Source organism: Halichoeres trimaculatus, unplaced genomic scaffold, assembly GCF_033239565.1.
Source record: "Halichoeres trimaculatus isolate MK-OKI-2021-1 unplaced genomic scaffold, fHalTri1.1 fHalTri1_scaffold_20, whole genome shotgun sequence".
Lineage (NCBI taxonomy): Eukaryota > Metazoa > Chordata > Actinopteri > Labriformes > Labridae > Halichoeres > Halichoeres trimaculatus.
The window spans coordinates 21,870,571-21,893,507 of record NW_027437198.1 but is presented as its reverse complement, the minus strand read 5'-3'; the positions used below and the strand labels follow the sequence as shown (position 1 = coordinate 21,893,507).

The 22,937-nt window shown below is 42.4% G+C and overlaps 2 protein-coding genes across 4 annotated transcripts in view; one reads left to right on the top strand and one right to left on the bottom strand.

Moving 5' to 3' along the window:
- The window catches only part of pecam1a (platelet and endothelial cell adhesion molecule 1a), a 189,603-nt gene that overhangs the window by 141,907 nt on the left and 24,759 nt on the right, over window positions 1-22,937 (bottom strand). The gene's annotated exons all lie outside the window — the stretch shown is intronic.
- nptx1l (neuronal pentraxin 1 like) lies at window positions 8,611-14,178 on the top strand. Its single transcript, XM_074695811.1, has 5 exons — window positions 8,611-9,228; window positions 9,522-9,729; window positions 10,300-10,544; window positions 10,625-10,804; window positions 13,060-14,178. The coding sequence occupies exons 1-5, from the start codon at window positions 8,626-8,628 to the stop codon at window positions 13,279-13,281; spliced, it is 1,458 nt and encodes a 485-aa protein (XP_074551912.1). The 5' UTR covers window positions 8,611-8,625; the 3' UTR covers window positions 13,282-14,178.

Here is a 22,937-nt window from a genome sequence, read left to right as displayed (position 1 = left end):
AGTAGAAAGATCAGCATTTCAGACCCAAGCTGCTTTTTGAACGAGGCTGTAAATATGCTTTTCAATGCCGTAAAAGTCCATTAATTTGGCTGGATGTGTATATCACTTCCTGTCTTCCTGCAGCCAGCCTAAAGCCCATACTGGATGAACAGCAGCTTTTAGCACCTCCGCATAGGCTTCACTTTTCTAAACCGGATGTTTTCCCTTGGGTTTGACTCATTTGAGCCCCTAGTGGACACTCAAGGAACTGCAGTTGCACTGGCTTCAGCTCAAAACATGGACAGTTTTCCAAATTGCATACTACACTAGGGGGCACTGTATACACCAAATGTTTTTCGGGTGAAATGCAAAAGTTTCGATGCATTTTCGGCCTCGCAATTCACAGAAACAGTGTTTAAGCTGATCTAAAATGTAAAGTTTTGAAAAAAACCTCCAGAGTGGAAGTTTTTTGAAACGCTGTCAACACCATTGCCGTGTAAACAGTGAAAACAGTTTTCAATGGAAACACTGAAGTTACGCTCCGCTTTGCGTGAGCTCATACAACAGTATTGTTGTTATGATCGTCGACTACCATGTTGTGCATGTGCTGCTCAATCAGCTGAATCTGCTGACTGTCTTCCAACAAAATGTGCATCTGTTGCTCCACTTCTGCTTTTAGTATTTACCAATTCACCAGATGACTGGCTCAACTCTACTTGGTGGAGATCTCCCACAAGCAGCTTCTGGATAAGATGGTTATAGCACCACCTACAGGCCTGGCATGCTTACTACAGCATGAGTTTATCCCCTTGGTGTATACGGGGGGGCCTAGCAGTGCCTACTACTTTGGCTGAAATTCAGTATCGAGTAGGTAGAAAACTTACAAAATCTGCAGTAGGCCAAAAACCCCCGGATGTCCTACTGATCCAGGAAAATTTCTCAGTATGCAACAGACCAACCTTGCATACTGTTTCCCGCAATGCACGGCGCTAATGCTGTTTGTCTATGCAGGTGGCAGGTTTTGCTGATTACCGCCATCTACTGGAATGAGTCAGCATTACAACTACAATACAACAACACTAACGTTAGATGGTCCATGAGATAGAAGTTATCACCTCTGGTCATAAAAGAGGTGTTTACTTCTACAAATTCATTAGCGCATATAAAACACTAACTCACTTTTTAACCCATAAGTGGATTATATGGAGGTGGTTTTTTCCAGTAGATGTAAAAATAAAAATCCCTTTCAGATTTATTTTCAGTAAAAGATAGAACTTTTGGTGTAAGGTTAGAAATCAAGTATGATGATTCTGTGTTGTGTTTAACGAAATAACCAAATGCCAAGATCTGCCCATAGATTGTTTTTTACATTTATAATAAAGGGGGAAAAAAAGCAAAAACCAATGTAGTATACAATAACTCAGACCCAACAGAACAGTCATATGACATACTACAAGCAGTTGGTAGTCACATGAAGAATGTAGTAAGTGGTTTTGGAAACCATGGATTGTAAAATAAAAATAATTGGACGTCATCTTGCTCAGTTTGAAGTGAGGTAACCACAGGACTGCTCCCCCTGGTGGCTGGCTGCAGTATAGGTCAAAAGCTCTGTCTCCCCAGTCATTCCAGATGGGCTGTGGTCAAACTTTAAAAAATAAAAACACCTGGTAGAAATGATTGATAAACACATGGAAACTGCCCTCTTGGATGGTTAAAAAATGAGTGACTGCCCTTTTGGGTGGCAAAATGCACAATGGTGGCACCTGTGATGGGGATATTTTGGCTTCAAAACCGAATAATGGTTAAAATAAAAAGAATATTCCTGCAGCACTCTCTGAATTTGTGTCTCAGTTTGAGATTTTCCAGTAGTTTGCACATTGCAGCTTTCTGCCTGAGTCGAACTTAATGGCATAACTTATTATCACCATTAAACATGAATATCAAAAAGGCTATATTTGATGCCTTTTAGCTTCCATCCAGTCGTACAGCGTGTTACGGTCAGTGGATTTCAGATGAGATTGAACTCTAAATGCAGCACAGCACAGAGTAATGTGATACAGAATGGAGACAGAAGCCGAACCACGCAGGATGTGTTTCAGAGCTCCATGTGAGGAAGGAACAAAGTGAGGAGAGGCTGGACGCCAACACGTGAAATTACTACTATTGATCTGCTGTGCTGGAGAATGCATTTTCCCTGTGTTTGAATGCATTATTAAAAAGAGAGTGTGCAGCACAACAGGTGGACAGCGAGGAAGTACAGTGTGTACGAGTGTGAGGAGGAGAAGAGCTGCAGGCGGATGTTTGGATGGGATTAGTATCAACAGTGTCATAGATTGTTGTGCTGTCACGTCGCACTCGACAACTTCAACAACAAATAATCATTTTAATCCAAACCCTATGATTATTTTATACACAGCAGGCTTACAGCATCAGAAATTCAACAGCTGGGGGCTTTTTTTTCACTCGCTGTGCTTACAGAGTGAACTTGTGGCATGCAGAGGAATATTTGAGAGCGGGCCACTGGAGCAGGGTTGTGTGATGTGTGCCTGCTGAAGGAGAGGGGGGGGTGTAGTGGAGGTGATGGGAAAAGGTACAGTATGTTTCTCCAGCGAGTGAAGGCTTTTCTTCTAGAAGCATATGGCTCAGGGACTTGTTTGTGTGGGAAGCGCTGAATAATGAATTCCTAATGAGAGCCAGACTTTGGACATTTTGCAAAGCTGCTTTAGTCTCACGGGGGAGAAGATGTCTGGTCTTTTCTGCATGATTATACAGTACATACACTAGAATAGAATAGAATAGAATAGAATAGAATAGAATAGAATAGAATAGAATAGAATAGAATAGAATAGAATAAACAGGGTGTATTTAGATGTGTATAACACTGAAACAGGTGGTTGACATAATGTTAAAGAAAAGGAGTCCGTCATGTAAGTTACCATTAAATGAAATAAAAGAAAATTGATGGTGTTCGGTGGTGTTGGGACTGACTGTGAGATAAAATGAATCCTAAATGAAACTGAAACTGAAAAAGTGTACTAAGTGTTTTCTTGGGAGTAATTCTAGATCATAAACTAATATAGAATATATAAAACAGAAAGTATCTAAATGTATTGGTGTTATTAAAAACAAACAAGCCATTTGTTAAATAAGAAATGTCCGTGTATTTTGTTTTTCTCATGCCATTTCCAGGTGATCGTGTAAAAGTCTCCCTTCTATCTATATTCCTGATTGTAATCCAAACTTTAAATGAGATTATCAACACCAATATAGGTTATTTCAAGATGCTACTTCTAAGCCTTCAGCTCAAGTCAAGCAGGATCGAACTGATGTACAACACGTCTAAGTCTCTATGACAACACCACGCCAGCTGACAAAGTTTAGTAGTGAGAAGATAGATCTGTGTTATTCTCTGCTCAAAGCGATTTCTGTGATTAATTTTGTAGTGATGGTGGACACAGGAGCCTAACTGTCAGACAGAAAAAGGACAGAAGAGCAGAAGAAAGCTAAACAGGAGAGAGGTAGAGCAGAAGCTAAAGGCTAAAACACAAGCTAACTAGCTAATGGCTTCAACGCGAGCTAAGCTTTTTGTGATAATGTCCATTCCACAGTCAGCAGTTATTCTGCAGTGGTCTGTTCAAACTTGAGAGTTCATCAATAAAATGAAGAGTGAGGTTACATTAGCTCTGCTAACGTTGACTAGTAGGACATAGCTAACCAGGATTCACTAACATTACATGTTACTGACACGTCTCAGAGCAACGGGCTGCCTGTCGCACCAAATATAGCCGGCTACAAAACTACGTTGCTTTCTAACTGTTGATAAATACCTTACCAAGTTATCTAGTGTTAGTAAAGAAAGCTCAGCAGAGACTCTATTTCCTGAGGGTTCTCAGGAGAAACAACCTGGAGGAAAGACTGCTAGTAGGCTTTTACAGAGTCATCGTGGAGAGCATGTGGTATGCTAGGTGCACTGCAGCAAAGATGAGAACTCTGCAGAGAGTGATCAACGCAGCCCAGAAGATCACTGGTTGTTCCCAACCCTCCCTGGACAATAATGCCAGTTCCTGGTACCTGAGCAAGGCTATGTTGAGGACACATTCCACCCAAATCGCAACTTATTCAACCTGTTGCCTTCAGGCCGATTACAGAAAACCAGAATGAACAGACTCAGAGACAGTTTCTGAGACTCTGGGCCAAAAGGTGGCGAGGCGTTTCAATTTCGACAGATCCTCCTCTCAGCATCTTTAAACTATAGGATGGACTTTGTGATGAATTGAAGTTGTATAGATCTCTGTTGAGTTTCAAAAAAACACTGAGAGGTAAAATAATAAAGGATCATGACTGAAATGTAAAATGATGAAGAATATTCAGCTTCAGCCTACTCCTTTTTCAGTTACAGAGTTGATTTTTTGAGAGCGAAAATGTTTGTTCAAGCATGTAAGTTCATTTTATGTAAACTGGTTGTACATAATTCATATCCTGCACACAAGGTTGCAGCTGAAATAAAATACTCATTCATTCATTCATTCATTCATGCTGGAGCAAAGTTTGCTCACGTGTCTGGCTCTCAGAGAGCCTCAGTGTTTCCTGACGTCTCAAAGCCTCTTTGTCTGATAACTCTCACCGCTGAAGGAAACGCAGCTGAAAGCATCACTGAGACTCTGTGTCAGTGCCGGTGCCTTTCACGTTCCCTCTTTGCTGTTTTCCACATGCCTCCATGGGATTTCAGTGTTAAAATAAAAACCTTGACCTCAGCAGGCCTCCTGCTGCAAATATCCTGCGAGTGCCCACGTTACATCAGCCTAAATCCACTCTTTCTTACGTCCACAACATCACGTTAAAAGGCTCAAAAAGAAATGACTTTGCCTCACACCTTTAGGCTTTGCTGATGTTTTTCCTAAAACCCATAAACAATCCATTCACTTTGGATTACGGACAGAGAGTAACAGCACTAAATCTCTCTTCCCCTTTTCATTCCTCTTAATCCTCCAGAGATGTTGGAGAGAAAACAAATACGTGAACGCTTCTAACAATAAGTTATGTCATGTATTACACCCACTTTGCTTTGCATAATGTGCTTTGACTGACTGTAGCACATCACCACATCATGTCTTACAAGCTGAAATCTGCAGGTTTTAGGATGAATGAGGTTGTGGAAAGATGTGCTGTCACAGAAAATTCCTAAGAGCATGATTTAAATCTCTAAAAGCCTCCCTTCTTTCCTGTACACGGTGTAATAAAGTAAATTGCTGCAGATCTTATCACGCTCAGGGTTGTGCAGCATCGAACAGTCTCCCCTCAAGTTTCATGATTCAGCAAATTATTCTGCATCTTTTTCTGGACCATCCTCCAGGTGTCAACAAGAACAAACTCACACCTGTGTGATCTCTCCAGTCAGACCCTGGATTCAGATTTACTCTGATGTGATTCTTTTATAATTCGACCCGTTCCCACAGAACGCTCCAGTTGCTCACTAATAAGAAAGGTCAGGCACACGCTGAGTGGATTACAGCAGATGTTGACCCAATTTTAAATCACACGGTGGTTTTTGAGGTCAGGCCAAATTACAGCTCCACAGTGAGGTGTGCAGCTGACATTGTGCGTGTGTATGATGTAAGAAAAGCCATGAGATGATCTGTTTTCCACATGTTAGGGACCCCAGAGGTGACTAAAACAGTATAAGGACAGTATCAGTTTGGAAAAAGCAAAATGTGCACAGAGGTCGTCAAACTTTGTACCAATCAAAGCTCCTTTCTTAGTTTTTGTCTTTTTTCAGATTGGTTGTGAGTGCATACGCTAAGAGCTGGAAAGTTGAGGAACCTCTGTTTAAAACCATGTTGTTTCATCCCTTTAAGTAAACTACAGTCTTGTCAGCTGTCTTCCTGCTTCCTGTTGCCCTGATGGGGGGGCTGCATGTTTTCACAATCCCCATAAGCCACCCTAAAGGGCAGCGATAAGTGTTTTCTTAACCAGGATGGCACTTTGGCGTGCATTTTGGCTCCCAAGAAGGCACACTACGCATTTTTTGCCTCCGAAGAAGGGCACTTGTTTTGGCTCCCAAGAGGGCATTCTACTCGCAATTTGGCTCACAAGAAGGCACTTGAGCACGAGATTTGACCCATAAAAGGCACTTTGGCACACATTTTGGTTCCCAAAACAGCTCTTTAACGTGTGTTTTGGCTCCCATGACAACACTTTATGCACATTTTGCTGGCAAGAGAACAGTTCTAGCATATTTTGGCTCCCAAAAGGACACTTTTCGCACATTTCAGCTCCCAAGATGGCACTTAAATGTGTGTTTTCGTTCCCGAGAAGGCACTTTAAAGTGTTATTTGGCTACAAACAGAGTACTCTGTGCACATTTTGCCCCCCAAGAAGACACTTTAGCATGAGCTTTGACACATAAAGGGCATTTCATTGCACATTTTGGCTCCCAAAAAGGCACACTACGCATGTAGTGGTCCAAATACAGCACTCTATGCGTGTTTTTTCTCCAAAAATGGCAGTTATACATGTGTTTTGCCTCCCAAGAAGACACTTGAGCACAAGATTTGACTCATTATTGGCACTTGGTACACCATTTGGTTCCCAAGACAGCTCCTTAATGTGTGTTCTGGCTGGCATAAAAACACTTTGTGTATTTTCGCTCATAAGAGAACAGTTTCAGCACATTTTGGCTCACAAAAGGACACTTTGCACACAGTTGGGCTCCCAAGAGGACACTTTATGCACAATTAGGCATCTGATGCACATTTCGGCTCCCAAGATGGCACTTCAATGTGTGTTTTAGTTCCCAAAAGGACACTTTAAAGTGTTTTTTGGGCTACAGAGAGGGCACTCTGTGCACATTTGGGCTCCCAAGAAGACACTTTAGCATGAGCTGTGGCTCCTAAAGGACATTTCAGCACACATTTTGGCTCCCAAGAGGGCACTAAAGCATATTTTCCTCCAACAAGAGCACCTAATATGTGTTTTGGCTCCCAAGAAGACACTCTTCACACATTTTGGCTTACAAAAAGTCATTTTAGCACAAGATTTGACTCATAAAGGGCAAACGTTTTGGTTCCTAGGACAGCACTTTAATGTGTGCTTTGGCATGCATGAAGACACACATTTTTGCTCACAAGAGAACAGTTCAAGCACATTTTGGCACCCAAGAGGACACTTAAGCACATTTCTGCTCCAAAGATGACACTTCAATGTGTGTTTTAGCCCCAAGGAGCACACTTTGGCACAAGCTTTGACTCATAAAGGGCACTTCAGTGCATGTTTTGGCTCCCAAGAGGATAGTTTGAAGTAGGTTTTTGCTCCAAAGAGGGCACTCTGTGCACATTTGGGCTCCCAAGAGGACACTTAACAAACATTTTGGCCCCAAGATGAAACTACACACATATTGGCTTCCAGGGGCACACTTCAGTGCAAGCCCTGACTTATAAAGGGTATTTTCGCACTCATTTTGGCTCCCAAAAGAGCATGCTAAAAACACTTTTAACTACTTGAGCTGTTATCTTCAGCTTGTGAGTGTTGTCCCATGTTATTCTTGTGTTTCCATGCTTGAGTGTTGGCGCTGCACTTTGGCCAACTTTTGAGCTCAATAATTAAAATTGGATTAGGACAGATAAAGACCACAAATCCTGGAGGGACTGATTTAATAAATTCTTTCCTCCTGACATCAATTTGAGCGCTCGTTCAGTGTTAATGTCTCTCCTCCTGCAGCTATAAACCATTTAGCTTCAGTGACCTGCTTTAGATGATAGTAATTATACTCTGACCTGTCCAACCTCCTCCATCTAATAACCTTTCTGTCACATGTGGGCTCCTCTGGCTCGGGCTGTTTCTGCCTCTCCCTGCATGTCTCCATCCTCCAGGAGAAATCAATTCTAATCTGAGCGCTGATTTGTTTTCATTACTTATTAAGAAATGTTTTCATTTTCTTTCCAACATGGACTGAAAAATAAGAGCAGAGTGGGCAGTGCAGGAAAATAACACAATTGTCTTTCCTGAATAATAGATAAAGGTAAAGTGCTCGGGGACAGATTATCATTTTGGAGACTGAATTATTGAGATGATTACGGCGGTGATGTGTGGAGCAGGTGGGTTCTTTGGGAATAAAGTGTGTGTGTGTGTGTGCACGTGTGTTTGACCTGAAACTAATCCATGCCTTTTGAAATTCAATGTACAGCTCATCATGAAATAAACATGTGATCAGAGTGAGCACAGGGAGTGAAACAGGAGCTGCAGCAGCCTCTGTGATAGAGCACAGTGCTGGGAGCTGTCCGTGGTCCTGAACCTGCTGGGACCACACACCTCTCTGCATCTGCATCCATGTTCCCGGAGTGTGTGTTGTGGAAGTGTGTTTTCTCGGCACGTAAAAACTAGACAAACACAGCTGGCTCTCCTGGCTCCCCGCCACGCAGCACAGAGACCCCCTCTCTCTGTTCGCTGCCTTTACAAAACGCGCATTTTCCAGATGAATAAAACACGGAGAGGAATGACAAACAGTGCAAGTGATTAAAGATTTATCACGTGGGAGCCTGAAAGCAAAAAAAAAAAAAAAAGGGTTTCATCTCCTGAATGTGACTCCGCTTTCTGGAGCCGATTAAACAGGGACAGCGCGGGTTCCTCCCTCCTCCTCCTCCGGTCGTGATGCAGTGGAGCAGCTCTGCGCAGAACCGGGCTGGCGGTATAAAAACGCGCTGCACTTCCACACAGGCAGAGTACAACAACAACAACACGGGGGACCCAGGCAGGAAGTCACTGCAGCTTTTCAGCCTGTTCAGACCCCACAGCACAGACGCAGCCATGCAGGCTACGAAGAAGGGAATCTGCTGGAGACTTTTTCTAATTTCCTGCCTCTTTTTGGAAAGTTCCTGTCAAGAGTTTGGCGCACAGACGCAGTTCATCTGCACCTCTGTACCAAAGGATATGGACATTTGCGCGGCCACCTTGCAGAACAGCGTTCCGGGAGAGGACTTGAAGACCACGGTGATGCAGCTGCGGGAGACGGTTTTGCAGCAAAAGGAGACGATCATGAACCAGAAGGAAACCATCAGAGAACTGACTTCAAAGTTGGCTCGATGCGAGAGCCAGAGCGGCGGCGTGGAGCCCGGGGACGCGCGGCCCGGGGGCAGGAGGAAAGAGGCAGGGACCAAAAACACTATGGGGGATGTATCGAGGGGCCCCGCGGACACTTTGACGCAACTCTCGCAGACTTTACAGTCTCTGAAGCAAAGATTAGAAAACCTGGAGGTAGGATGGGGACCGTTTGGAACACTTTGGATGAAATTAACAAAATCTTCGTCAAAAAATTACAAAACCACTTCTATGATCCTTAGAAACACATCAGAATTAAGACCCTAAACACAAAGTGTGGTTCTACTCTAGTCTGGGGGTGTAACTTGTAATTTTCTCCTTTGCGCATATTTGACAAAACGAGTCAAACTGTAAGGAAAATGAACATACAACTCTGCAATAAGCTTTCTAAAACAGCCAAAATCCAAATAATTTTGATTAAAGTTTCCTATTTTCCTTCCTCCTCACAGCAGTTCAGCAGGAGCAACAACTCGGTGCAGGCAAACAGCCTCAAAGATCTGCTCCAGAGTAAAATCGACGACCTGGAGAAGCAGGTTCTGTCCCGTGTGAACAGCATCGAGGAGGGGAAGCCCGGGCTCAGGAACGAGACGGAGCAGCGTGGGAGAGTGGAGTCCACACTCACATCTCTGCACCAGAGGATCACCGACCTTGAGAAAGGTAGTTTGAAAGACTGCGCGCATTGAAAGTGAAAATGAAAAAGGAGCAGTGGGAGGGCTGGAGGGTTTGCGCAGCGAGTGCGCAAAATCAGACAAACAGTTTTTCAAGCTTTTATAACCTCAACAGATGATTTCATGTCGTACTCATCCCCTCAAAGCTGCAGCAGCTCTGTGTTTATCAGTTCCCTGCTTTAATTCGTGCAGATTAAACCTTTAAAACACGCAGAGAACAAGCAATCCCTGCATCCTCTCTGGGAGCCTCTGGGGAATTTAGAGAGCGAGCTGCGTTCACAGTTTGGGACACTTCTGATGTCAGACATGTAGAGAATCACACGGCAGAGAAACAGGTGTGGTGGTAGAGGAAGGTTAACAACAGCAGCACTCATGTGGAGAGATTTATTAATCCAGATTAAAGCAGATCTGGAGCGTATCGAGTGTGGATTTGTTGTGTAACGGTCTAACTGCTGCGTAAATCCGCAGGATGTGTGAGTATCCGAGGCAGAGTCTGTTTTTAGAGAGAACTGAGAAAAATTCAGATGCTGATGGAGAATTTTCTGTTTCCTCTCCACAGGTCAGAGAGAGAGCAGGCCCCTGGATAAATTCCAGCTCACCTTCCCGCTGAGAACCAACTACATGTACGCCAAAGTGAAGAAGAGTCTGCCGGAGATGTACGCGCTCACCGTGTGCATGTGGCTCAAGTCCAACGCGTCCCCCGGTGTTGGCACACCTTTCTCATACGCAGTTCCGGGTCAGGCCAACGAGCTGGTCCTCATAGAGTGGGGGAACAACCCGATGGAGATCCTCATTAACGACAAAGTAGGAATGGATGAGTGGGTGAAATGTTTACAAGCCATGACATGAGAGATGTTTGTTCACATGTGAACTCTCACCCTCAGGTGGCGAAGCTGCCTTTCCTCATCAACGACGGGAAGTGGCATCATATCTGCGTCACCTGGACCACGAGGGACGGCGTTTGGGAGGCTTTCCAAGATGGCGTGAGGAGGGGGAGTGGAGAGAATCTGGCTCCTTATCATCCAATCAAACCACAGGGCCTGCTGATCCTGGGCCAAGAGCAGGTACACCCAACCCCTGATCCACTTCAACCAGTCAGTCATCTCTAAAGTCACTGAAGCCCCAAATGAAAGCTGATGAAAAGCTGTTTATACCAAAACCAAAACTATCTATGGGCGAGATTTCCCATCAACTCACAGAAATGTAGATTTTAAGCTGACTTTCAAACTCTCAGCCTCTTGAAAGTGTCCACTTATCAGTCAACCCGGCTGTGTCTTAATGAAGCTAATTTATCACTGAAGTGTTGTTTTCAAGCTAGGGTAACTTTTCCCAAGCTTTAGCGGCTATTGTGCCAGCAAACAACAAGAAACTGTAAAACAGTTAAGGGAAATGGGAAATATTAGCAGCAGCTGAAAAATTAGAAATGAGACTTTCTTCTTCTTCTTGTGACTTTCCCCCAGTTTAGAAGCATCTTGGCGTATTACTGCCCTCCACAGGTAGACAGGAGCTAAATCAATCCACAAGGCACAGCTTTAGATTCTCGAGAACAATTTTGTAGCATGTAGAAAATGAATCACTCTTTTGCAGTCAAGTGGTGGTTCTGATATTGGCCAAGCAATGTTTTAACTGAAAAACAAGTTATCCCCAGTTCATATCAGAAGTCCCGCCTCTTCTTGATTTTGATTGGTTGTTGATGAGGATAGACACTGATGAGTGTTTCCTTGTTCAAGAAGTTTTTTCAACTGAGAGTGGAAAAAAAATAAATATAATAAAACACTAAACTTTGATAGTCAATCAAAAAACAAAAAAATACTGTAGCCGGTGGGTGTTACACTATTTGCAAACACCACAACACAACTGGAGATTAAGAGGTCAGAGTTAGTCCAACGGACACAGAAAAGTTGTAAAAGTGAGTAAATGATTTTTTTCTTTTTTAACTTCAGCTATGATAAGTATAGCTTTAATGCTAATGTTATAACATGGCCGTAGACTGTATAAAACATGGACGTCACCCATCTGTGTCTGAAACAGAATTTGAAGCAGATTGGCTATGGCGGCCATATTGGTAGTGGCAAGAACTTCGCAGACAGCCATAGGGCGCCTGCTGGTCACGTGACCCTAAGCTGTGCCTCTGATTGGGCGAGCTCGCGATCTTAATTTCCTCTGAACTGATTTAGAAAAGAAATTCACCCCTGTACAGTGTGTGCTGACCGTAAAATTAGCGACTTAGATAGGAACAAGACTATACGTTTTTGAACTAGGCAATAAATAGGTTAACTTCTGGTTTGAAAACAGCTTTTTTGGCTTGGTGTGTATGTGACTTCCGGTACGTACGGAGCCAACCCCAAGCGGACACTCAAGAAACAGCAGAATTTAGCACTTTAGCATTGTCTCATATTCTTAGACCAGAGGTTGCTGCTTGGACATGACTGATTCATAAAGCTAAATATGAGATGATGAATTACTGGTAAGAATGAAAAATAGAAATATAGGTACCTCAAAGGATACAACAAGATGAGACCCCTACAAAAACAGTACTTTGCTAACTTTAACAACTTTTCTGTGTCCATTGGGATAACCGACCTCTTTTGGCTGCCGTTGTGTTGCTGCTTTTGCAAATCATCCGAAACATGCCGACCACCCTAAAAACAGCAACTCTTGGCCCTGGTAAAATACAAACAGATGTAAACATGTTAAACTTTGCTGTAAGAAAAGGCCCTAACATAGATGTTAGTGGGGATTGTGTGGCTTTTGGGACTGGCCTCTAGTGGACGCTTGAAGAACTGCAGTTCTTTTGCACTTCTGCTTTTCTACATTTTATTTAATAAGTGGTATAAAACCCATTATTGATGTTTGTATTTAACTGCTGTATGTCACTATGAGTATTGAGGAGCACAAAGATCTCACAGAGCCAGGCTCAGGTTTACAGCCATAAAAATCTACATTCTGAAACTTGTACCAAATTTAATTTACCAAACCGGTGTGTGTTAATGATGGAGAGAAACACACACATTAAGAGGAGTTAAATACAACAGATGGGCGTCATGGTGCAGAAAATGAGCTGACACGCATTTAATCCTGACATCATTAGATGATATCAGAAGGTATTAGACTTTAATTTTCAGAATTATCCGCGGTGAAAGTCTCATAATAGATTTAATAAGTAATTGGATTTTTCCCAGTTGATTGAAGATTTGTGTCACTCAGTCTAAAAAGTTCAGATAAACCAAAAAGCACTTTTCTTCTTTCTCATAAAGCAGCCAGAGGAGACTCAATGAATCGTTTCATCCCTGATTGAATCTGTCTGTCTCCTCCACAGGACACGCTGGGAGGAGGATTCGACGCCACACAAGCCTTCGTAGGAGACCTGGCAAACTTTCACATCTGGGACCGTAAACTATCCGTGGGGGAGATTTACAATCTAGCGACTTGCAGCAGCAAAGCACAAGTGGGCAATGTTTTTGCCTGGATGGAGACGAGCCTCGATATTTACGGAGGAGCCTCCAAGTGGACATTCGAAGCTTGTCGCCAGCTCAACTGAAACCTCAGCCAAGAGGAGATCGTCGTGTTCAAGCCACTTCTCTGTCACAGCATCGGAAAACTGAACGAAAGATCAGGAGCTTTTCTGGATTTCTTAGAGATATTTGAAATCGTCATTTGTCGACACTTGATAGATTTGTACCAGATTCTTATGTGGGGGTGAGAGGTCACATGAAACGACACTTTGGCATCCTGTGCTTCTCTCGGGCAGCTTGTGGTTTGGTTTGAAGGAGCAGCTGATGTCGCTCCTGGGAGCAGAAGATGCCCTCGGAGACCAAAAGGACAGGCCGGTGTCCAGAGTCCAGGAGAGAGGTTGTGTAGATTTTAGCAAACCAGATGTCACAAAATGAGCGCAAACGTCTTTTTTGTCTCGACTGCCAGGGATTTTCACTGTGAAACGGGGGCCGAGGTGGACTTCTTCAAAAGGACCCAGTTCTTCGAGACGTCCTAAGAATAGACGACGTAGTTTCTCTCACTCTTCTTTCCCTGCCACCACCCGCTTGATGTGATTTGTGTAAAAGAATGACGTATTTATTGCCAACATTGGAGCCTGAGTGCCTTGGGCTGTTGAAAAAAAAATCTCAGCACATTCATTTTGATTTGCAGAGTGTCGGTGTTTCTTTTCCTGTAAATGACTTTGAAAGTGGGGACTGGACGAGGCGTGCTCAGATCGTTCGTAGTGAAACGCAGTTCATTGATGAGTATGACGCATTTTGCAGATGTTTCCGTGGGAATGTTCTCTGTACAGTAACAGCATGTCTTAACTTCTGTAAATGCTGCGTCAGCATCTTTGACCTTTGCTTTTACTTTCCTACTTTTGGGTTGAGATTTTATACTGTATTGTTATATGCTTAAAGCATGGCAGAACGACAGATGAAAAAAGTTCTAGTTTTTGTAATAAATTGTGATACTTGAATCCTACACAGGTGTAAAATTACTTTAGATGTTTGAAACCACATTAATGATACACAGTCCAATGAAACATGAGCTCAAACGGACTCTGATGGAAGTTTAATTCTTACCTGAGTGATAATTTAACACTTCACAGCTTGGAAACTGAACCCTAATGATTTAGATGAGTCAATATCTAATTCAATCAAGATATCATATGACCACCAGAGTGTGAGAAGCATCCCTAAAGTGATGAATGCTTTGAGTAACATCATCCAGCTCCTCGGTTAGACTGAGTTTCAGTGGCGAGCACTTCTTCCTAGCTGTCAGAGGTTTAACGACAAGATTTGGGTTGTTTTCTGTCTTATCAGCTTAAAATTCACAAAAAGCCCTCCCTGTTTTTATCTTAAAAAAATCACAAACAGTGCACTGCACCTGTTTCACTTTGCACCCTGTTAGAGAACACTTTGGAGCATTTAAATGGTTAAATTTAATCTGGAGGTGGTGGAGACCAAAAACAACGGTAAAAATGAACATGTCTTGTTCTTTTACTGAAACACATTATTTTAACAGTCTTTCTTCAAAGTGTCAAAAGCTAACTCTTTACTAACACCAAATGTTGATACTGGCTTGTTTATGCTGCTCCCTAGTGGCCAAAAATTACCCACAACCACAGTAGGCGGAATTTTTTAAACTTTTTCTGGGCACAGTAAACACACGGTCATCAGCTTGACCTGAAATTTGTTGACAAAGCAAAGAATGGTGGATAGACCAGCTGGTAAACCAACAAATCAGTGATGAGCTTACCGTTTTCCGTTTAAGCTAGCACAACATACCAAAAATACTTAAGTGTGTTTAAGCCAAGACCTAAAAATTTTGTAATTCCATAGAAATACAGTTAAAGTGTCAAACGCTTACTCTTTACAAACACCAAACGTTGATACCAGCTTGTTTATGCTGCCCTCTAGTGGCCAAAAATTCCCACAACAACCATGAGGAGAACGTTCTAACTTTGTCTTGGTACAATAAACGCTAGGTTATCACCTTGAAATGTGTTGACAAAGCAAAGCATGGTGGATGGACCAGCTGGTAAACAAACACATCAATGATGAGCTAATCGTTTTCTGTTTAAGCTAGCTAAACCCACCAGAAATACTGAAGTGTGTTTAAGCCAAGACCTAAACATTTTTATAACTTAGTAAAAAATATAGAGTGAAACCAAACGCTAACTCTTCACTAACACCAAAGATTTATACCAGCTTGTTTATGCTGCCCTCTAGTGGCCAAAAATTCCCACAACAACCATGAGGAGAACGTTCTAACTTTGTCTTGGTACAATTAACACATTGTTGTCACCTTGACCTGAAATGTGTTGACAAAGCAGAGAATGGTGGATAGACCAGCAAGTAAACAGACACATCAACGACATGCTAACCGTTTTCTGTTTAAGCTAGCTAAACCCACCAAAAATACTGAAGTGTCTTTCAGCCAAGACCTAAAAATTTGTGCAATTCCATAACAAAACTAGACAGCTCTCAGATAGCGCAGACCTCCACCAAGCATATTGTGATTGTCACGCAACACTTTAGTCCTACTTTAATGTTATACTCCCTTTCAGCAGACTGTCTGCTACAATTTGGTGTTAGTTTCAGGTTTATACGATAATTTGTTTCCTGACAGTGTTGAAAATTATGATGACCCAGTACATATTTCATATTCCAGATCTTGGTATCCAGAATATTGCCAGGATCTGGATCGTACTTTTACATCTGTTGGAAATGATGGTGACCTTGTCTTGTATTGTCTTGCAAAGCAATCTGACCATTTATGGTGGAGTTATATACACAAATGGTGAAAAGGGCCCTATCTCACAATGATAAAGAATCCTTTAAAAAATCCTAGATCCAGACAGTGATCCGGATCACCTCCAGAATTTTATCAGTTCTTCCTTATTCCGTTTTGAACATTTCCTGAAAATTTTTATCAAGATCAGTTTATCAGTTTTAGCAAACAAGACAAGACAAACTCTTAAAACATCACCTCCTTGGTGGAAGCATAAATCTACAAACTCTCCAAATGATTAGATCCACTGTGGCCTCTTGGTTTCATGACCAACTCAGTCTCACTTGTTGCATCAGTTTACCTGCCCAGCTAATCAAATGAGCTGTATACACATGATTGCACTTGGCTCCATAAAACTAGAGGATTAAATGAGCCACAGAAACATGTCGTTATGTTTGACACTTCCTTAAAGGACCCAAGAAGCAAACCGAGCTCCACCTAATGCCTGTGGGGACTTCAGAGGGACCAGGACAGACAAACCTAACTTCCTGACGTGCATCTGTACAGAACGATAAAGAACAAACTTTAAAGAGTGCAGAGAAAATACGAGTCTCCTTCTGTCAGCTAAAGGTCACAGTTCAAGCCGTACTTCTCTCTACCTCTGCAGTTTCTCTGCTAATGAATCAGAGCTGATGCCGCTCACTTCAGAGGAGGCTCCGCCCTTTATTGTTAGCGAGGTCATACAGTCCCACCGCAGACGGGTCATGTGTCCCACAAATTGGTTTTCACTGTCTACCTCTGAGGTAGGGGGACATCTCCTCATCGATAGACTTTTCCCCAGATACTGGGCCGGCTTCAGCTCCTGCTGTCACACATCCATTACACACAGCTAGTGTGACACGCCTGTACTGCAAAGTGTGTGTGGAGAAACAAAAGTCCCACACACACAGTTTGATCACTTCCTGAGTGGCCTCCAGAGGATGAGGACCACATTGATTTCCACCAGCGCACTCACCTGGCTTTGTTGACCCCCAGGTCACATGTGTAAGAATCAGGGTCTTCTTTCCTCTTGACCTAGATCTTGGCCCAGATGTGGTCTAGTATATTCTTGGCTCAGCTGGATAATAGCCGGCCCATTGACCTCTCCTGGGCTTTTCCCCTTCCTAATTGGTTTGCGGCGGCGTGCGCTCCAGTCTGAATGAGCTCAGAGGAAAGGTGAGGACTTTTCTTCGTCTGGCACTTCTAGCTCTCATTTTCTCACTCTTGTCTTTATCGCACATGAGAAAATTTATTCACACCCGGCTTTTTTCCACAGAGAAACTTCGCATGAACTGTCCTTGAAATAACCTGAAGGAGGCGGAGCAGGATGGAGCTGTTTTTAATGAAGCGACAGAACGGATAACAAGCCGTCCTGTCAGACAGGAGATACTTCATTTTCTGTACCTCACATCTTCAGGCTGCCCCTCTGTCCGGTCTCTGGACTGAACCACAGACAGTATGAAACTCTGACTCTGTCTCAGTAGGGTCACAGTGGTTCCTGATGAGGCATTATGAAGCCCAGTGATTGTCACCACATTAGGAATCCTGTCTGAACCAAACTTTTGATCAGGAAGAAACAGGAAAAGGGTTTTGGGGAAAGCCTTTAGGCCTCCTTGACTCGTGGTCAGTTTTACAAGAGGAGAGGAAAGGTTAAGACAAGCTCTGAGCCTCCTCTCAACAGCTGCAGAGTCCCCGCTGCTCAGTCCAGTCAGTTCGGCCTCTTGACAAGTGAAACTCATAATCTTTATATTTTAAAAACGAATAAGCAAGCCTCAAGTAGACACTCAAGGAACTGCATTTTTAACAATTTCCCACCAGCTTCATTTCCCAAGAACTGATTTACTGCTTTCATGCCACTCATTTGACAACTACATGCATGACTCTTAGCTTTAGGGTGAGCACAACAGGTGAGTTAGCCTCCAAATGCCTCAACTCCATTTGACATAGCTGAAAATTATTCCATTAAAACCAAAACCATGTTTAAAAACAGGCTGTAAACAGATTTATTTCTATTGTCAGAAAGACATTTTAATGTAAACTTAATGAGGTTTTTGTGGCTTTTGACTCCAGCCCCTTGTGGACACTTGAAGAACTACACTTTTTGACTTAAGCCTGAACTCCACAGGAGTGTCCTGCTAAAATGGGACAGGGAACAAACTTGCAACATTCACCTTCATGCTGATCACTTAATTCTTGTTTATTTAAAGATGCTATGAAGAGGATCTGTTTTGAATGCACTCCTTCGCCACCTTGTGGCCTGGAGTCTCCACACACTGTTGTAAATTTCTTTTAGTGAGGTGTGTGTTTATTTTGGAATTAAATGGGGATTGGATGAAAAAAAAATTCTTTGTTCAAGACAACTTTTTACTGGATACAACACACTAAAGTAAGGTATTAATCAGTACAGTTACCTAGCGCTACAGTTTAAAACGTGACATCAAGTAAACGTTGTAGTAGCCAGCTATATGTTAGCCTGGTTCCCGGACGTATCTGTAGGCTAAAGTGACAACATGTAGACACTTCCAGTTTGTAAGTAGTTTAGTAGCTGTTTATATTTAGCGCAGCTGGCAGCCTGGTGCTTTAAGACATGTCCGCAATGTGTAACGTTAGTAAATCCTGGTTAGCTATTTCCTGCCAGTCATCTACCAATCAGAGCTAACGTAACCTCACTCTTCATTTTATTGATCAACTCTCAAGTTTAAACAGACCACTGCAGAATAACTGCTGACTGTGGGTTGGAATGAACATTATCACAAACAGTTTAGTCCCTGTTAGGCTAATTAGCCTTTAGCCTGGGCTGTATTGCTCTCCTGTTTATCTTTCTTCTGATCCTCTGTCCTTTTTCTGTCTCAGTCAGGCTCTTGTGTCCACTATCACAAGAAAATTAGTCCTAGAAATGATTTTTAGCGGAGAAAAACACAGATGTCTGTGTTTTATCTCTTCCCACTACTAAACTTCGTCAGTCAGCGTGGTGTTGTCATAAAGACCTAGACGTGTTGTAAATCAATCCAGTCCTGGATGACCCGACCTAGAAGCTAAAAAGTAGCTACACAAACTTCAGATTTAAGAATAAATCATAAATGTTAAAAATTGAAAATTCACCCATTTTATTCCCCAAATTGTCAGTTTGTGACATTTTTTTCTGGAGATTGCAGGTTGAAATGAAACAACTCCCGAGAGTTAGAGAAGAAAAGATCTGCAGAACAATGAGCACAGTATGACCGTGTTGGAGGAGTTGCATTATGGGTACTGCAGGTTTTTGTCAAAGAAGAAGAAGGATAAGTGGAGTGAAGCGTGGTCATCTTTCTGCTCCTGCTGTGACAGTTTTGAGCCTTTTCTATTGAACTGTCCGTCCAAACCCAAACATTAAAGTGATGCTGAACCAGTCGAGCGTCCAGGAGAAAGTTTCCTCCAATCCATTCAAACCAGCCCGGCACGTCTGAGCAGACATTAAGCAGCTAAGAGACTGTACCTACTGTATTCAAACGCCTCTGCAGCAGCGGGACAGGAGAATTTATCTCCCATTGGAAGTCTACTTACTGTGCTTTGTAAGCCAAACACATGAAATGTCTCATCAAGTAGCTGATGAAAAATTCATGACAAGAGAATAGAAGAATAAACAAAAACTCCACGTGGGTGGGAGAGAGATTTAGCTCTCCCACTGATGCTGAATTAGAGTCATTTTTAGGGGAAAATGTGATAATGGTGACACAGGAAATCTGATGAGTAATGCTGCTCAAAGAAATGCGTCCTTAATGGCGCCTAATACCACGTCTGCCATCTATTCCCGCGTCTCAGGGTGACGTGACTGAGCCTGGGTAAACTCAAACTTCACACTCAGCAAATTATAAAAGGAGCTCAAGCTTCATGTTTTTCTCTAGCTGCAGAGAAAAGACGCGCTGCTGCTGCTTTTATTCCTCTGATTGATTATAGAGATGTTTTATATATTCATGCATCTCCTCCACGTCTTCAGGCTCTGTTTACCACAGAGCTCTGAGCTTCATTATAAACTCCCTGTATGCTCCAGTCAGCTGGCCTGCACTGTGTGCCAGGCAGCACACTAAATCAGCAGCATGTCCTCATTTATAGGAGATCCTTTACCAGCTTCCCTCTTTCTCAATTATTCCATAAATTAAAAAATAGAAATTAGATCCTCTGCTCCTGGATTTGGGTTTGAGCTGGAGGAAGATGCTTTGCAGAAACTTCCCTTGAATAATTGAGGATTTGTTGACATGTTTTTAAAGTACATGATGGACGAAGAAAAACTTAAAACTCAGAGAGGCTTTTTCTTACTTCTCATGAAGAAAAATATCTCATTTGGAGAGATTATAACATTTTAAATCAAGAAAACTTTTCTCACTCAATTAGCAGATTCTTTTACTCATTAAAAGCAACTTAGGTCTTTTTTTGCTCATTATATCTTTAAATGAGACATTTTGATAGATGTGCAGGGTGAATGTGGCTCATTTTGAGTCTAATAAAGCAATTTGGCTTTAAATAATGGGGGAACTTGCTTATTTTGGAGGTTTTTCTGCGTAGACTTGCTCCCAGTGAGGGTTTCCTGCTCCAAGGTAAATAAAGAGCTAATTCACCCAGTTTGATTGGATCACACAAAGAGGTGATAAGAGTCCTTCTTTCTGGTTTACACAGTGCTCCCTGTGTTGCTGTATTGTGTTTTTATTCTTCAGGGTTTTCCTCAGCATCAGCTCCGTGTTTTTGGCTCGCAGGCTGTAACAGAATATACATGAGACACACAACACTCCATACTTGTCCCTAATCTCAGAGCTACTTCTGCAGCTGTCAGGGTGCTGCTCAGCCCTCCATGCCACTGAATGAATAATTGATTTCCCTCTGACATGGGAAATTCTGCCTTCCAGAGTATCACCCAACAGCCGTCAGTCCAAATATATCCAGAGAAAAGTCTCTCCTCGGGGGAAACACAAACACGCTGCTTTTTCTTTAACACTTATTTACAGTGTTGGTCTGACGTGAGAGCTATCTAATTACTTCTCAGGGGGGGAGAGTATTTTGGCTGTTTTATAACTAAGATAATAGAGTTGAGCTTCTTTTTCTTGTTTAAACAATCGAATGAACTCTAAGGTACACATGGAAAAAAAAAGACAGTGTGACAGGAGCTCGTTCACATTTACAGATAGCGACGACATACGACCTCTGTGCAGAGAGACTCACTGCAAACAGTCCTACAGTCACAGTTCTTACATTTTACACAGAAAACATGGACAGCAACAAGGATTTGATTATCTTATAAGGACTAGAGGACAGGGATGGGTACCGAGTTAGATACTATTATAGGTACCTACCAGTGGGGATTACTCTAAGACTGCAAGGGAAGCTTAGCTTCCCCTAAAATGTCCCCAAAAAAGTGGTGATATGTTCTGCTGTGTGTACATTTCATTGACAAAATATGCGCTAGAATTCCTTCATCTTTTGTTCAGAATCAGCTTCCTATCACAGGTAACTGGCTCGCCCTCCTTCTTATTCATTAATCAGGTACTGTGGAAACCGGACGGCCATTGGATAAACGCTGGACTTTGTCCCGCCCATCAGACGCTCAGCGTCTCCGGGGGTCTATGAGGCAGTGGGCTGGCCTGGACGCTGGGCTTCTGCCTGATGATTGGATGATCTGTCTGAGGCTGAATCCCTTTTTAGTTGACAGTGAAATGAGCCAGTCAGCAATCTTGAAGTATAACCCTCCATCGGAGCAACTTCTCAGTTGTTCTGGACTGATACGGAGGCTTTAATCGATCCACAGCGAGTTTACCTTTCTTAAAAACAACGAGCGTTGAGAGGACACTGGTAAAATCCCTGGAAAAAACACCTGGTTGGTACGACAGGGTCACAGATCATTTGCTTGAAAAGGAACGGAGGGTAGAATTTACGTTTAAATAAATAAACAAATTTATGATGTAGGCCGCAAAAATGAGCTTCACCTCCTTGACTGTCCAGCCGCCACAACTGGTACGGACCAAATTCTGTCCAAAGCACTGGGTACCAAGTCGCATAAAATCAAAAGGTACAATATTAAGGTACCTAAATGCATCCTTGTGACTGTGAAGGAGTGAAAGAGTAGGCAATTTTTCATGCTGGACATGAACACAGCATTGCAAAGTTATATACTGAAGAATAAATATGTGAAGTTGAACATTTTTTATATATTATTATTAAACAAGTTGATATTTTTTACCACATAAACACAAAAAAATTACAAAAAAATGGTAATGTTGAGTACCTGTATCGGTTGCCAGGTACCAGGTATCAGTACCGCATTGTTTCAAATGTTAAAGGTACCCATCCCGAAGACGCAAAGAGGAGGGAGGAAAGATCCAGAATGCAGACTCAAGTAAGAATAGGATACATGACCATACAATGTAATCTGATGGGATAGAAGAGGATATGATAAAATTCAATGAAATATAATAAATGTGCAAATTAATGCTTAACTTCACAGCTCTAGAAGCAGGCAGGAAGAAAGTAAATAGTGGCATTAAGCAGATGAGGTGTAAAAATATGATATGTTGCTTAAAAATACATCATTTTGTGATGCAAAATGATGTAATATGATTAAAAAAAAACAATAATAAAAGACATGCTTTCTGATCCTTCAAATGGAAATTTCCTGTGGACTTTCATACTTTCAGGTTTTGAGGATGACAGGCAGGCAGAATTGCTAAAGGAGGACCAGCAGGTTGCTTTGCACAAAGGCAGATCCTCAACAAAGACAGGACTGAATAGACCTGTAACCCTCTGAGAAACACTGGTGTTTGCTTTCTCAAAGCCCCAGGAAAAGATTATGTAGAGAGAGATTTCCTCATCCTGGAAAACAGGCAGGAGGAGAGAAGGAGCCAAATGCTCGGTGGCCACCAGAGTGCAGAGATTCGATGCCCAGTTACATCACGATAAGGTTTTATACACCATATGGTCCTT

Excerpts from the sequence above, each read along its gene's own strand:
- nptx1l (XM_074695811.1), top strand. The coding sequence starts at position 8,626 with ATGCAGTGGAGCAGCTCTGCGCAGAACCGGGCTGGCGGTATAAAAACG. Across the intron at positions 9,730-10,299 it reads GATCACCGACCTTGAGAAAG|GTCAGAGAGAGAGCAGGCCC; the intron begins GTAGTTTGAAAG and ends TCCTCTCCACAG. Across the intron at positions 10,545-10,624 it reads AGATCCTCATTAACGACAAA|GTGGCGAAGCTGCCTTTCCT; the intron begins GTAGGAATGGAT and ends TCTCACCCTCAG.